At 40.7% G+C, this 16,594-nt stretch overlaps 1 protein-coding gene across 1 annotated transcript in view; it reads right to left on the bottom strand.

Moving 5' to 3' along the window:
* Positions 1-4,297: 4,297 nt before the first annotated feature.
* vwde (von Willebrand factor D and EGF domains) overlaps positions 4,298-16,594 on the bottom strand; it is a 141,401-nt gene continuing 129,104 nt past the window's right edge. The window contains exons 29-32 of the mRNA XM_078422030.1: positions 14,594-14,689; positions 11,929-12,024; positions 7,761-7,858; positions 4,298-5,794 (exon numbers count right to left, since the gene is read on the bottom strand). Coding sequence (XP_078278156.1) covers positions 5,774-5,794; positions 7,761-7,858; positions 11,929-12,024; positions 14,594-14,689 — 311 coding nt within the window. The 3' untranslated portion in view covers positions 4,298-5,773. The remainder of the gene's footprint in view (positions 5,795-7,760; positions 7,859-11,928; positions 12,025-14,593; positions 14,690-16,594) is intronic.

Here is a 16,594-nt window from a genome sequence, read left to right as displayed (position 1 = left end):
AGATAGGGTGGTAAAAAAGGCTTTTGGTGCATTGGCCTTCATCAGTCAGCATATTGATATAGAAGTTGGGATATTATGTTACAGTTGTACAAGATATTGGTGTGGCCACATATGGAGTACTATGTTCAGTTTTGGTCATCCTGCTAAAGGAAGGATATCATTAAGGTGGAATGACTGTAGAGAAGATTTGAGGATTTTGCCAGGATTCAAGGGACGTTGGGCAAGTCAGGACCTTATTGCATGGAGAGCAGGAGGCAGAGGGATGATCTTAGAGGTACATAAAATCATGAGGGGGATAGATTGGGTGAATGCAGAAAGTCTTTTACCCAGGATACTGGAATCAAAAACCAGAGAACTTAAGGTTAAGGCGAGAGGGGCAAGATTAATTAGGAACCTGAGGGGCAACTTTTTCACTGGGAACGTGGTGGGTATATGAAACGAGTTGCTGGAGGAGGTAGTTGAGTCGGGTACTGTAACAGCATTTAAGGCACTTTGACAGTGTGGACCCTTATTAATATAAATGGAACAAAAATATAGCAAGTTTTAGTAGATGACCACTCAACCTACAGGCCATGAGAACTTAAGATACAGGACTTTAGACAAACTGTGCAGAAACAGGCCCGATGGGACAGAGTCCACGCCGACCAGCGATTACCCCAAGCACTATAACATTATCCTTCACACTCGTGACAATTTACAATTTTTTACCAAAGCCAATTAACCTATAAACCTGCACACCTTTGGAATGTGGGAGGAAACCAGAGCACCTGGAGAAACCCCATGCAGTCACAAGGAGAACAAACTCCTTAGACAGCACCTGTAGTCAGGATCGATCCCAGATCTCTGGCACTGTAAGACAGTAACTCTACCGCTGCACCACTGTGCCACCCCTCGCAGAGTAAGCTATGCAATCCTTTTGTGCTTGTTTCATCATCCAATAAGCCACAGCTCAATTCTATTCTGTCTTCTCTGTATCGTTCGGTTATCAGTGTTTAAATGGTTTGAGCTTGGAATGTTGCCTTCCAAAAATTCTTGTTCTTGTGCTTCTCTCTTTTTAACATTGTCACATACGAATCAAATTTTAAATCAATACTGCATCTATTCTCTGAAATATGTACTGAGATAACTGAATATAGTTTGAATTTAATGTCACTTTAGAATCTCAGTCAAAAAGTGATCTTTTGTTCTGCTTGTCCCAGAATAGAACATTTGCTTGTTAACTGGCACCAGTCACCAACACTGATCTCATTTGTTTGCAGTGAAGTGTGACTCCTCTTGTCTGCATGGAGGAAAATGCATTCACCCAATGTAGATGTGGATTCGACAGTGGCCCTCAATGCAGAGAAAAATGGAATGAAATTTTTTATTCCTGAAAGGAGACTTCTTTATCATTTTTCATTTGACTAAACAATGTATTAGGTTTTTCAGTAATTACTTTCAAAAGTAAAGTGTGTGAGACAAATTCCATATAATTCTTACCTTTTTTGAGGATCAAAGAAGGCTGAAGCAGGGTGGATTATTTTGGTCACTTTGCATGTTTGATTACCTAATTGGTGTTGGGGGTTTATTACTGCCACGTATATCAAGATTGTGAAACACGTTTTAAGACTAATTATCTCTTGGTGGGAATGTGTCTACATTTAAATATAATGGTTGGTGGTGCTTTTTAGTTTAGTTTGGAGATACAATGTGGAAATTTGGCCAACCAAATCCACATAAACCAGCAATCCCCAGACATGAACACTATCCTACACACTAGGGACAATTTACATTTATACCAAGCTAATTAACCTACAAACCTGTACGGCTTTGGAGTATGGGAGGAAACCGAACCAAAGGTCTCAGAGAAAACCCACATGATCACGGGGAGAATGTACAAACTCCCTACAAACAGCACCTGTAGTCGGGATGGAAGCCGGATCTCTGGCGCTGTAAGGTAGAAACTCTACGGCTGTGCCACCGTGCTGTGGTCATTATAAACAGTGATCATTGGTTAATCATATTTGCTATGCTCAGTTTTACAATTCCAGATCTAATGTCTCTCATTGACAATAAAAGACTGACTACAAAATCTCAATTTTGAAGATGCAGCTGGTTCATTGGCTCATGCGCCAGCGCTGCCCTCGCAGCTGCGGCTTGCCTGCAGTCCGTTTGTCTTTTGTGTTTTTTGTCTTAATTGCAGTGTTTAGATGTGATGTAGTGTTTTTTGTGGTTGTGTACTATGTGGAGGGGGGGGGGGGGAACTGTAAAATTGTCTCTTCCAAACAAAGACACAACCTTTTTTTTGGGTCGTGTCTCCGTTCCCGCTGCGGCCTACCATCGGCCAAACACCTGGAGCTGGCGGCCTCCACCTGGGACTACCTGGGCTCTGGTTCGCAGAGCCCGTGGACTGTACTCATCACCTGCGGAGCTGGCTGCCTTCGGAGGCTGTGGTGGCGTTGTGGGAGCTTTGGAGGCTTCTTCGGCCGTGGGCCGCGTGGATATCGGAAGCCCGCAGGCCCCTGGGTGGGGGCCGACATCGGGAGCTCCGGCAGCGGCAGTGTCTTCGACCGCTCCAAATTGCGGGGCTTGGGTCAGCCCGCCACGGACCTTTCACCTGAAATAGGCAGCGGAATTTTCTTTGCCCGGTGTGGGCTTCAATGTCGGGAGCCCCGACCGCTCCGACGTGCAGCGGCAGCGTCTTCGCCCGCCCCGGATCGTGGGGCTTGGGTCGGCCCGCTGCGGACCTTTCACCGTCCGGCGCGGCCTGGAACGTGGCAACCTCAACAGCCTGAACGCGGGAGAAGATGGCAGGGGAAGAGAAAAGACATTCTGGCCTTCCATCACAGTGAGGAGGTGACTGGAGGAGACTCGCTGTGATGGATGTTTCTTTTTGTTTGGTGTTGGTTTATGATTGTGTGTGTTATTGCTTATTTTTATTGCTCTTATTGTTGGACTGTGGGTAATCTTTCATTTCACTGCACATTTATGTGTATGTGACAAATAAAATTAACCAGGGGTCACAGCTTAAGGATAAGGGGTAAGTCTTTTAGGACCGAGATGAGAAAACATTTCTTCACACAGAGAGTGGTGAGTCTGTGGAATTCTCTGCCACAGAAGGTAGTTGAGGCCAGTTCATTTGCTATATTTAAGAGGGAGTTAGATGGGGCCCTTTTTGCTAAAGGGATCAGGGGGTATGGAGAGAAGGCAGGTACAGGTTACTGAGCTGGATGATCAGCCATGATCATATTGAATGGCGGTGCAGGCTCGAAGGGCCGAATGGCCTACTCCTGCACCTATTTTCTATGTTTCTAACTATTGACTATTGACTTATATTCTACTTGACTTTATACATAATAGGAGATATTTTGTTCTGAACTGTTATCTCCAGATATTATCGTTCTATTTTTTGGATGCTTAGATTGCAAGAACTAATCTTGGCCCAGAAAAGTGTGCATTTAGGAGTGTGCAATTGTTTCCAGAATGTTAAAATGCTTCCCAAAGTGGATTATTTAGCAGTGTTGCAGGGGATGGGGGATGGATGAGGGAGGAGGAGGAATCACATCTTGGTCGTTGTGAACCTATTGTTCTGCATATTATATATGCCAGCTTTGGAGTTCATAGCCTTCCCAACTTTATATAATACACAAGGTTGCAGGTAATGTTCTCAATTTAAAATGTGTAGCATCCATTTTGGCTCTAATAAGTAGATAAGACAAATGTATAAATTTAAATTCTCAACCAAGGGGGGGCAGGTCAGATTCCCATGTCTGGTCGCTGCAACTATAAACTAGTGCTTGGGTAATCTTTTCAATATTTTATGGAATATCCAATATTCTTTCCAATTTCTTTTTCCAACTTATTTCCGATCTCCTGAGTTCATTGCATTCCTTACCTAAAGCTATGCAATCCTCCTTAACTAAGGCATAATTTGGTCTTTTCCTACTTGTCTCTTGCTCATTCCTTTGTTCCCCTCTTTATATTTAATATCATTCCCCAAAAGATTTTCATAAACCTGGGTAACAATTATATATACTGCATGATAATGAGACTTCCTCTTGCATCACTAAAGTAGGACTGTTACGTAATAATCACTGAAACAAAATTGATTACTTAAAAAAAAGCCTTGGATTTTCACATGTTTATTTGGAATGTACAGCATTTACAACTCAGTAATTAAAAAATAAATTTAATACTTTTACATAAACCTTAATGTTCACACATCATTTATATATACAGTGTTAATTAAACAAGAAATAAACTTGAATACATTTTGGTATATACATGTATTATGCAATAATTTTTAGCATCATGTCTGTAGAAATAGTGTAAAACAATAATTTGATCTGGATATTAGTTTGTAGATTTATTTAAACTTTATAAACACTTTTTAACTTGAGATGAATATTGTATGGGGAAAATATTAATAACATGCAACTGCAGCTGAAGGAAAAGTAGCAAAATATTGTGCATGAATTCCATGGATTTGTGAACACAGTTTTTACATCAAAGCTAATCCTATTTAGTGATCAAAGCATGACTTTTAATAATTTCCTACAAATGTACTATAGATAAAATAAAACATAACCACCTAGATAACGTCTGAACGTATGGCATGCCATAGGCAAATGCATTTATTGATTGGGCCAAATTCTGGAAAATATGCACCAGTGCATTGTGCATGTTTTAGAATTCCACTTATAATGTTTTAGGTAAACATTATTTTACATAAGTGGTTACAGTTTAATTAATGTTTTCTGGGTAGTATATGCAGATAAAGTTAAGACAATACTGGATTACAGTGTTAATTTGCACCCAGGATATAAACTGTGATAAATGCCATTTTTAACCGGTTTTGGTTCAATAGTTCAATTTACCCACAATATAATTTTTCTCCCCACAATAATAATCACACCTTAAAGTATGCATAATTTGATTCCATAATGGGTAACGACTATTGTGTTTCAAGAATTTGGTGAATGAACTTCTAGTTTGCTCCAGATGTAAGAGGCATTTATTACGAGTGGGGTACTGCCTCTTAAAATGCTCTAAAGATTTAAATGTTCAACCACTCATGCTAGTGTTGGCAATTCTGAGTCTAAATTTACTGACAACTTTCTGGTCTATTACCCAATGGATAATTTTCCAAAATACAATTTTTTCCATTTAGATGGAATCAGGTTGGATGAGGTTCTCCCTCTTTTGGGTATTGATCCTTCATTTCAGAGTTAAGTTGAAATTCACATGAATGGTTTACATTACAAGACTTTCCAAACTTGGGAGGAAAAACATTAGGAGAACAAATTATTGGGTTAAACATAACTTTTAACATGGGTTGCAGATATCATCATTACTAATTACAGCCTGAGACACAATGCATGAAAATAACTCTTTGAAACAATTTACTGACCTGCTGGAGTTTGGTAAATAAATCAGAATAAATGTACCACAGCAGGTGGAGATTATGTAAATTTAAATGTTTCACAAAAACAGATGATTTTTCCAAGTGTCCTGGAACGAACCCTTGACTTTCCATTGAGGTAGTAAAGCTACAGAAAGTGGTATGAGAGTCATTAAATTTGCTTTACAGTACCTCATTATTTAGCTGTAAACACCACTTTACTCAAACACTCGAGCACCACGATTAATACAGAGTTGCAAGTATTGGTGCATGGTTTGATTTAATTTAATGCATCCTTGTTTGTAATAATAATAATTGAGCAAAGTCATTTCCAGTTTTCGGTCAATGTTCTGTCCAATATTGCTTGAAAGAATGTTAGCTACCGTGGCCAAGTTAACCCAGTCTTATTGGTACCTGGAAAAAAGGAACAATTAATTGTAGAAATGTGATACTGGGAATGATCAGATTTTGCTCAGTAACAATCGTAACAGATTTCTTTGCCCTGGTATGAACTTGAAAGCTTGTTTCAACTTGTGCATTCATCTTTAATCTATATAATCTGAAATATCAAACTTCAGATTGTGAAAAGCTTACAATACCCAAAAAATAATTTCCTATCTTGATTCTGAATGTATACTGAATAAAACATCCGAAATAGAAATTCTAGACATTTAACAATGCTTTCATATACCTCTTATCAGAATGTGGCCTGGTATTATATACCTAGGGGGTATTGGCTACAAGGAGAGGTTGGATAAACTTGGTTTGTTTTCTCTAGAATGCTGAAAGTTGAAGGGCAAACTGGTAGAAGTAAATAACATTATGAGAGGAATAGACAGGGTAAACAGTCAGAACTTTTTCACCAAGTCAGTCGTTTTTTTTAAACATGGATGTTGAGGACCTGTGTTCAAGGGAGAGAGAGGTTGGGCAGGGTAGGACTTTATTCCTCGGGGTGCAGAAGGCAAAGGGATGATCTTATGGAGGTGTATAAAATCATGAGGTGAATTGATAGGACAGAATCTTTTCGCCAGGATAGGCAAATCAAGAACAAGAGGTCATAGGTTTAAAGTGAGAGGTGCAAGATTTAATAAACCTTTGAACATGAAGGGGAACCGTATCTGGATAGAATAGGTTTAGAGAGATATAGCCAAATGCAGGCAAATTGGACTGGTGTGGGTAAGTTGGGCTAAAGAGCCTTTTTCTATGCTGCAATGACTATAATGCATAGCTTTAAGGTGAGAAGTTCAAGTTGAGTGCCTGGAATGTGCTGCCAGAGGTGGTGGTGGTGGATATGATAGTGGCATTTAAAAGGCTTCTAGATAGACATGGATATGCAGGAAATGGAGGAGGATGGATCATGTGTAGCCATGTAAGGTTACTTTATCTTGATAGTATGTTAGGCACAGGTATCGTGAGTATAAAGGCCTGTTTCTGTGCTATACTTTTTCTATGTTCTATATTGGGCATAAAGAGAGGGGAGTTGAATGAACACGGGGCACATAGTGGTTTAAGGGCTAGAATTGGAATTGAGGAATTGAGGCCCTGCGTGGTGTTAGCAAAGTAGGATCAACTTTTTAATCAAATGCTAAAGATCTGTAAACATAGATAATGAAAGAAAATGGAACATGGTGGGAGATAGAATGAAGACAAAAGCATTAGCTGATTTTTACAGCAGAGAGTCAATGGAATTCCAGCTCGGAGTTTAGTTTAAAGATACAGTGCTGAAACAGGCCCACCGAGTCCACACTGACCAGCAATTACCGCATACACTAGCAGGATCCTACACGCATTGCACAATTTACAATTTTTACTGAAGCCAATTAACCTACTAAACTGTACATCTTTGGAAGGTGGGAGGAAACCGGAGCACCCGGAGAAAACCCACACATGTCACGGGGAGAAGGTATACTTCTGTACTGACAGCACCCATAGTCAGGATCGAACCTAGGTCTCTGGCGCTTTAAAGCAGTAACTCTACCGCTGCACCACCATGACGTTGACTAATGGTATGGATCAAATTTTAATGTCAGATGGATTATAGACAGTGGAAATGCTTAATATAATGGTGGAAGTAAGCTGTCTTGAATGGGAGTTTACTTTGTGAAAGATAAGGAAAAGACATTTAACTTGAGAGATTAGCATACAAAGTTCATGACTGGTATATTTTGCCAACAAAAAAGGTGATTTTGCAGTTGGAGATAGAACCAAAGTTGTGATCATTGCAAAATTAATTTACAAAACATGTGTATTTGTCTGAAACGCGCTTGACTGGATAGGTTGTCAACCTCTGGATGAACTATTAATTACTGGAGTTAGCAAAGCACCAAATAAGCAATTTTGTTTCTCAGTGACAAAATTAGCCAGGAAGAGTTAAGCTCACCTTTTTGCCACAGATGATTCCAGTATATCCCGGACGACAGGAACACACATTCGGAAGAATACATTTGCCTCCATACAAGCATTTTTGTTGACACACAGCTTTGAAAAAATAAGAGTTCATATATTTTGCATCATGTAAATATTGATGAAGAGTAAACGTTTTAAACAGTTCCCCATTAAATCAATGGTTTCAGAATGATTGGGTGATAATTAATTTGTCCTTTTTGTGCATTGAACATGTCTGGATAATTTTCTGACCATGTTGTAAGAAATTAAATATTAATAGTAATAAATGTTTTACTACTAACTTTATGATATTGTTGCCTGCCAAAGAGAAAACGGACTTTAACATTGGCGAGTTCGGCAGGATCTCGCTGGAACCATCTCCGACGACTGAGTAAGAGGCTGCGGTCTAACCGGGACCTCGAAGGAGGTAAAGTGCACTATCAGATCCATTGCGTCTGAACTCCTGAGCAAGTTCCCGGGAACACCATGGTCCCTCATCGGAGGTCGATCTGGTTCCCTGCCGAGATTCTTTAGACAAACAATGTAAGGTAAGACGGAAATTTGTGACTTTTGATTGAACAGGTCAGGCTAGGGCAGTCTGGAAATTTGTAACTTTGTGACTTTTGATTGAACAGATCTGTGACTTTGTTACTTTTGATTGGATAGCTCTGGCTAATGTCAGGAAATTAAGATTGAACAGCTCTGACTAAAGTCAGGAAATTTTGTGATTGGACAGCTCAGATAAACAAATATCTGGAAATTAGCAATAATGGGACAGGCTCTAGATAAGAGTGATGGGGGAGCTCCGGTACTACTCGTGTTATTTGGATCCTGAAAAACGTAAAGATCACCGACAATTATCTGCTTCAATAACATAAAGATTGGGAACTGAAGTAGGGGGAACATGGAATGTGGAAACTATTAAAAAAGCCGAACAGTTGATATGGGAACGAGAGGCAGGGAAAAGGTGGAAAAAGAGAATTGAAGAATGGATAAAGACCAGAGAAAGAAAAATTAAGCGCTGAAAAAGGTTGTAAACTATTGGTAGTTAAAAAACAACCGGTTAAGAAAAATACCTTCGGAGACCCCTTGTCTGGCATAGCGACCCTGTTTATAGAAGAGTATGACGAACAAGGGTGGTGTAAACCTCTGCCCTTTGCGCCCCCACTCCAGGGAGCCCAGGGTCTCTACCCTGCCTCACACCAGGCTACAGCCCCTCCCCCAGTTAGACACAGAGAAGTCGAGTCAGAAGACAAAGGGCCGAGAAATGTATGGAGGAAGGAGAAGTAATCAAGACAAGTGTTGCAGAGGGAGTTAAAATACATCCACGAAAGACAGCAAAGAGAGTAATGCCAATGAGAGCTATGGTAAACCCCCGAGCCGGGGAAAACGGACAGCCAGACACCGTAAGGATATACATGGCTTGGAAACCACAAGACATAGTAAAGGTGGACAGTTATCTAGACATAGTTGCGATGTTAAATAAGTAATTACATAGAGCTTTGATTCCCTTTATCCAATATATTACAATTAGCAGCTAATTTAACAACTTTCTTACGATATTAGTAGTAAGCACAGAGTGGTGATTGTGGGTGATTTCAATTTTCTGTATATAGACTGGGAATCACATTCTGTTAAAGGGCTGGATGGTTTGGAGTTTGTAAAATGTGTGCAGGATAGGTTTTTGCAGCAATACGTAGAGGTGCCTACCAGAGAAGGGGCAGTGTTGGACCTCCTGTTAGGAAATGAGATGGGTCAGGTGACGGAGGTATGTGTTGAGGAGCACTTTGGGTCTAGTGATCATAATGCCATTAGTTTCAATATCATTATGGAGAAGGTCAAATCTGGACCAAGGGTTGAGATTTTGGATTGGAGAAAGGCTAATTTTGAGGAGATGAGAAAGGATTTAAAAGGAGTGAAATGGAAATTGTTGTTTTATGAAAAGGATATAATAGAGAAATGGAGGATATTTAAAGGTGAAATTTTGAGAGTACAGAGTCTTTATGTCCCTGTTCGGTGGAAAGGAAAGAATAATAATTTGAAAGAGCTGTGGTTTTCCAGGGAAATTGGACACTTGGTTCGGAAAAAGAGGGAGATATACAATAAATATAAGCGGCAGGGAGTAAATGAGGTTCTTGAGGAATATAAAGAATGTAAAAGGAATCTTAAAAAGGAAATTAGAAAAGCGAAAAAAAGATATGAGGCTGCTTTGGCAAGTAATGTAAAAGTAAACCCCAAGGGGTTCTACAGATATGTCAATAGCAAAAGGATAGTGAGGGGTAAAATTGGTCCATTAGAGAGTCAGAGTGGACAGCTATGTGCTGAGCCGGAAGAAATGGGGGAGATATTAAACAATTTCTTTTCTTCGGTATTTACCGAGGAGAAGGATATTGAATTATGTGAGGTAAGCGAAACAAGTAGAGTAGTTATGGAAATTAGGAGGATTAAAGAAGAGGAGGTACGGACACTTTTGAAGAATATAAAAGTGGATAAGTCTCCAGGTCCTGATAGGATATTCCCTAGGACATTGAGGGAAGTTAGTGCAGAAATAGCAGGGGCTATGACGGAAATATTTCAAACGTCATTAGAAACAGGGATGGTGCCGGAAGATTGGCGCATTGCGCATGTTGTGCCTTTGTTTAAAAAAGGTTCTAAAAGTAAACCTAGCAATTATAGACCTATTAGTTTGACGTCTGTGGTGGGAAAATTAATGGAAAAGATACTTAGGGACAATATATATAATTATTTGGATAATCAAGGCCTGATTAGAAACAGTCAACATGGATTTGTGCCTGGAAGGTCATGTTTGACTAATCTTCTTGAATTTTTTGAAGAGGTTACCAGGGAAATTGATAAGGGCAAGGCTGTGGATGTTGTCTATATGGACTTCAGTAAGGCATTTGACAAGGTTCCACATGGAAGGTTGATTAAGAAGGTTAAATCGTTGGGTATTAATAGTGAGGTTGCAAGATGGATTCAACAATGGCTGAATGGGAGATACCAGAGGGTAACGGTTGACAATTGTATGTCAGGTTGGAGGCCAGTGTCTAGTGGAGTGCCCCAAGGATCTGTGTTGGGTCCACTGTTGTTTGTCATTTACATTAATGATCTGGATGATGGTGTGGCAAATTGGATTAGTAAATATGCAGATGATACTAAGATAGGTGGAGTAGTTGATAGTGAGGTAGATTTTCAAAGTCTACAGAGAGACTTGGGCCTTTTGGAAGGGTGGGCTGAAAGATGGCAGATGGAGTTTAATGCTGATAAGTGTGAGGTGCTGCATTTTGGTAGGACAAATCAAAATAGGACGTACAGGGTAAATGGTAGGGAATTGAGGAATGCAGTGGAACAGAGGGATCTGGGAATAACTGTGCATTGTTCCCTGAAGGTGGAATCTCATGTGGATAGGGTGGTGAAGAAGGCGTTTGGTATGCTTGCCTTTATAAATCAGAGCATCGAGTATAGAAGTTGGGATGTAATGTTGAAATTGTACAGGGCATTGGTGAGGCCGAATCTGGAGTATGGTGTGCAGTTCTGGTCGCCAAATTATAGGAAGGATGTCGACAAAATGGAGAGGGTACAGAGGAGATTTACTAGAATGTTGCCTGGGTTTCAGCACTTAGGCTACAGAGAGAGGTTGAACAGGTTGGGTCTTTATTCTTTGGAGCGTAGAAGGTTGAGGGGGGACTTGATAGAGGTTTTTAAAATTTTGAGAGGGACGGACAGAGTTGACGTGGGTAGGCTTTTCCCTTTGAGAGTGGGGAAGATTCCAACAAGGGGACATAGCTTCAGAATTGAGGGACAAAGGTTTAGGGGTAACATGAGGGGGAACTTCTTTACTCAGAGGGTTGTGGCTGTATGGAATGGGCTTCCGGTGGAAGTGGTGGAGGCCGGCTCGATTTTATTATTTAAGAGTAAATTGGATAGGTATATGGATAGGAGGGGATTGGAGGGTTATGGTCTGAGTGCAGGTAGATGAGACTAGGTCAGGGAGAATGGTCGGCGTGGACTGGTAGGGCCGGACAGGCCTGTTTCCATGCTGTAGTTGTTATATGTTATAAGGAATGAGCAGCATTATCACATTTCCATACCTTCACCTTGAAAGCATTGTCATAATATACAAACCAAGATGAAAGAGGCAATTCTAATGAAAGTGGACTTACGTATTTGACAATGTAGACCTTCCCATTGAGGCAGACAATGACAAGTACCGGGTCCAATGCATTCTCCTCCATTCTTGCACTTCAGTACACAGACAGCTAAATTGTCACAAGAAGATAAAAGATGGATTCTTACATACTTCAAAGAATGTGAATTTAAATATATGGTAAGCAAAGTGATACAAATTTAAAGATAATCTGGTGTTTGCAGTTGAAAACAAGGTTTAAAGTGGCATGCTGAGAGATTCATTTCGGGTGACTTCCACATTGCAGTGGGGGGTTATGTTCGTAGGTTGTGCCCATTATCACAATTGTCTGTGACACAAAGCCCTGTTGTATTTGTATGTGTCTGAGTCATATAGCTCAAAACCAGGCCTTTTGGACCAACCTGGCAATACTAATAAAGATGCCAACCTTGGATGTTTCCATTTGCTTACTCATCCCTCCAAACTTTTCCTGTTAGGGTTAGGGTTCTGCCCAAATGTCTTTTTAAATGCATTTCTTGTACCTGCCTCAATCACTTCTTCTGGCAGGTTATTACATACAAGTACCACCCTCTATGTGAAAACGTTTCTCTTCTGGTTCTTATTACATCTTTCCCCTCTCACCATAAAGTCCAACCCTATGCCGTAAAGTCCAATCCTCAATATCCCTTGACATGCGGGCTTCTCTATAATTGTTACCCCATCTTTTGCCCTTGAGGAATATGTTGGCTTTGAATACTTGTTATTACTCCTTTGAATGCTTCCCACTGCAAATGTAGACTTGCCTGCTAGCAGATGCTCCTAGTCTACTTTTGCCAGATGTTAATAACGTTGCTGTGCCCCCAATTTAAGACCTTTATTATTGTTCCATCCCTATTCTCTCCCACAACCACTTCAAAATATACAGAGAATCAAACAGTGCAGCATAGGAACAAGCTTTTCAGCTCTTCGAGGGTGGCACAGTATGGAGTTTGTATGGAGTTTGTACATTCTCCCTGTGACTGTGGGTTTTCTCTGGGTACTCTGGTTTCCTCCCACATTCCAAAGACGTACAGGTTTGAAGGTTAATTGGCTTCTGTAAAAGTAGTAGATTGTTCCTGATGTGTAGGGTAGTGCTGGTGTATGGAGTGACCAGTGATTGGTGGGCCGAAGGGCTTGTTTTCTTGCTGTAGGGATAAAGCTCACAATGACCATACTGAACATTATGCCGTTAATCTCCTCTACCTTTGCACGTTCCATAGCCCTCCATTCCCTGCACATCCATGTGCTATCAAAAGTGGCCGAATGGCCTATTCCTGCACCTATTGTCTACTATCCTACCTGCTTCCACCACCACACCTGGCTGCACCTTTCAGGCACCCACTGCTCAGTGTGTTTTTTAAAAACTTGCCCACACTTCATCTTTAAACTTTTCCCACTTTGACCTTAAAGCTCTGCTTTTAGACCTCGACATTTCCACTTTGATGAAAAAGATTCTTGCTCCCTTCCCTATCTTTCTTTTTCATATTTTTTTACATCCTTCTATTAAGTCTTGGCCTCACCTCTGGCATTCCAGAGAAAATAATCCGTTTTTACAACCTCACCGAATAGCTAAAACCTTCTAATCGAGGCAGCATTCTGTTAAATTTCTTCTAAGGCCTCTCCAAAACCTCAATCCTTCCTGTAAAGGGGTGATCAGAACTTCTCACAATACTCAATTCATTGACTGATGAAGGTCTTCTTTACCACTCTATCTACTTGTGTTACCACTTTTACCATTCCCGGTTGATGTTCGGGAAAATGAAATCCCCACCCCCTACAATAACCATTTACTTTTGAAGAAGGAACCTGATTTGAAATATCACCCGTTTATTCTTTTCCCAGATGCTGGCGGACCCCACTAAATTTCTCCAACACTCTGTGTTTGCTCAAGTTTCCAGCATTTGCAATCTTCTGTTCCTCCAACCCCTACTTTTATGGCATCTCCTGGCTATTTTCCCTCACACCCATTTCTCTATGTCGTGATGACTACTGAGAGATCTGTAATACACTCCTAACAAAAAGACAACACTCATTTCATATCTGACCTCGACCCATATGGCCAAATTTGGGCAGCCTTCTCTGATATCCTTTCTCTGTTCCGAAGTATTATAATTATTGTCTAACTATGCAAAACCTCCTCCCCTTTTACTCCTCTCATTTCACCCTGAAAATTTCATACCCATGTATATTGAATGCCAAGTCCTGCCCATCCTTCAACCATGTGCCACTGATGTCTACTATAACATAGAACTCTTGTTAATTCAAGCTTTGAGTTCATCTATATTTGTACTTGTAATCCTTGCATTAAAATAGATGCAATTTAGCTTTTAATTCCCTTGATGTTTATATGCTTGCTCTACCTACTAGACTTGGCTATCCCTCCTCACGTTAATTGTACTTGTCTACATGAAAAACCTATGTGAGCCTCCATCTCCTGCCAACTTAGGTGAAATCTTCACCGACAACATTAGCAAACCTCCAAGCAATGTTGTTGGTCCCACTTTGGTTAAGGTGCAACACATCACACTGATTCTACCGTATTTTTGTGTTTAGTGTTACCAAATAGATTATTTTTTAGGTTGCAAAATTTTAACTAAAGCACTTGATCTCTCAGTAATGGAAGCTTGAATGGGCACAGAAATGTAATTAAAATTCTGACTTACGTATATTGCATCCTTTTCCCCTCCAGCCGGACATACAAGAGCAGACATTGGGATGCACACACCTTCCTCCATTCATGCACATTGGCTCACAGACACCTACATGAAAAAGAATGCATCATTTAGAAGAACATTAGACTACCTATTATTATTCGATTAGTAAAGGCAGAGTAATGAGGGAGGGGGACCAGCAGCCACTGCAGAATTGAAATTAACTGCAGCATAGTTTCACCCTTCCTCAGTATAGATTCCAGACTTCCTGATCAATTGAATGGAAAGGGAATGATGAAGCTGCTCAAGATTCTATTCATAGGGTTATTTACTGGGTTAGAATATGATGGATTCTGGAGTTAGCTGCACGATACAAAACAAAAAATTACTGAAGATTTACTAAAGCTGTTCCAAGATTTAAATCTTCAGAGATATCAAGTAACGTTGGTGAGGCGAGAGATGGAGAAGGAAACAGCTGTTTGGACCCTTCTGCTTGGGTTCAGTACTACAAGCGTCTGAGACACATCAGATTGGGAAATGTAAGGACAGTGACATATTCAGCCAAATCCGCAATCTCGCAACTTGAGATGATTCAAAATATGCTTCATCCATCATTCCTAATATCATATCATAAGAGATAGTAGTAGAATTAGGTCATTCGATCCATCTGCCCTTCAATCATGGCTGATCTATCTCTCCCTCCTAACCCCATTCTCCTGCCTTTTCCCCATAACCACTGACACATTTTCCTCTTTTTGAGTACGTGGTGAGCCAGGGAAAGGCCCGGTTATCACACCGCCTTCGTGCTGCTCGCTCTCTCACATCGGGAAGCATGCCACGAGGCACCAGCTCATTGGGTAACCTGGTGGAAATGGGGGGGGGGGGGGGGGGGGTGCAAGGGTGCAACAGGATGCACGTGCTATTACCGGGTGACCAAGGCATGCATTACCACGGCGATACATGTGCAATGACGCTTGCTGCGCCTGCATCCAACACCTGGGAACTCGCTTTGTGGCAGGCACTGATAAACCATGCCCAATGCAACACTCTTCAAGGGTGTTTTTCCGCTCGCTCACTCCCTGCTGGCACTTTTCCTCGTCCCAACCCTGTGCTATGCAATGCCCGCCAACTGCCACCACGAATTGGATGCCTTGGTCCGCCATAACTGAAATCAGTTATATAGAGGTTTGTAATTGTGAGGGTTTACTGTATATCTGAAACGGGTCCCAGCACAGATCCCTGCAGAACTCCACTGGTCACAGACCTCCACCATGGATATTGCCCTTCCACCACAACCCCGTGTCTCCTACTAGTAACCCAGTTCTGAATAGTCACTGTTAATTCCTTGCACAGAACTAAGTGTAATCTAGATTGGAATGTTGCAATAATACAATTATGTTTAATCTACACTGCAAGATGCATTTAGAAATGGCCAGCTTTAAAGTACCAACGGAACTTTTAAAATGTAGTACAGGCTCTTCAATCTGCAGAGATTAAAGCGTAAAGTGCAATAAACATCTTGCAGTGGCGTGTCCAATTTCATACTGGCTTGGATTTTCATCACAAAGGGACCTTATCTCACAGCCATGTGCAAAATTACGTTTATATAAGATTTGCAGATAAAGTAAGAGAGCTAAGCGCCCTAATTTCAAGGCATTGGAGGGTAAAACACATGTCTTATATGATGAATGATATAATTTCAAATAATGAACAAAAATACATAAACTTTCAGCCAGCAGCTTTCTGCATAAGATTAAAATGTATGATGACAATGACATATTCACCTCCTGACTCATTTCTATGGCTATGAAACATAAAATTGAAAGAACAAAGCTCACTTGGCTACAGTTTTCATTGACAAATTAACAATTTCAGGTTCTCTAGTCTACCTCATTTTTCAGCATCTTGTATCTCTACAGGCTGTGACACATTCCACTTTAAAATTTTATCCTATTAAGCTCGAGCTCATTCATCTTTACCCACACGAGGGAGTTGTACAAAAACGCCACATCG

This window comes from Rhinoraja longicauda, chromosome 2, assembly GCF_053455715.1.
Source record: "Rhinoraja longicauda isolate Sanriku21f chromosome 2, sRhiLon1.1, whole genome shotgun sequence".
Lineage (NCBI taxonomy): Eukaryota > Metazoa > Chordata > Chondrichthyes > Rajiformes > Arhynchobatidae > Rhinoraja > Rhinoraja longicauda.
The sequence above is the reverse complement of the archived record's forward strand: the minus strand, read 5'-3'. Positions and strand labels throughout refer to the sequence as shown.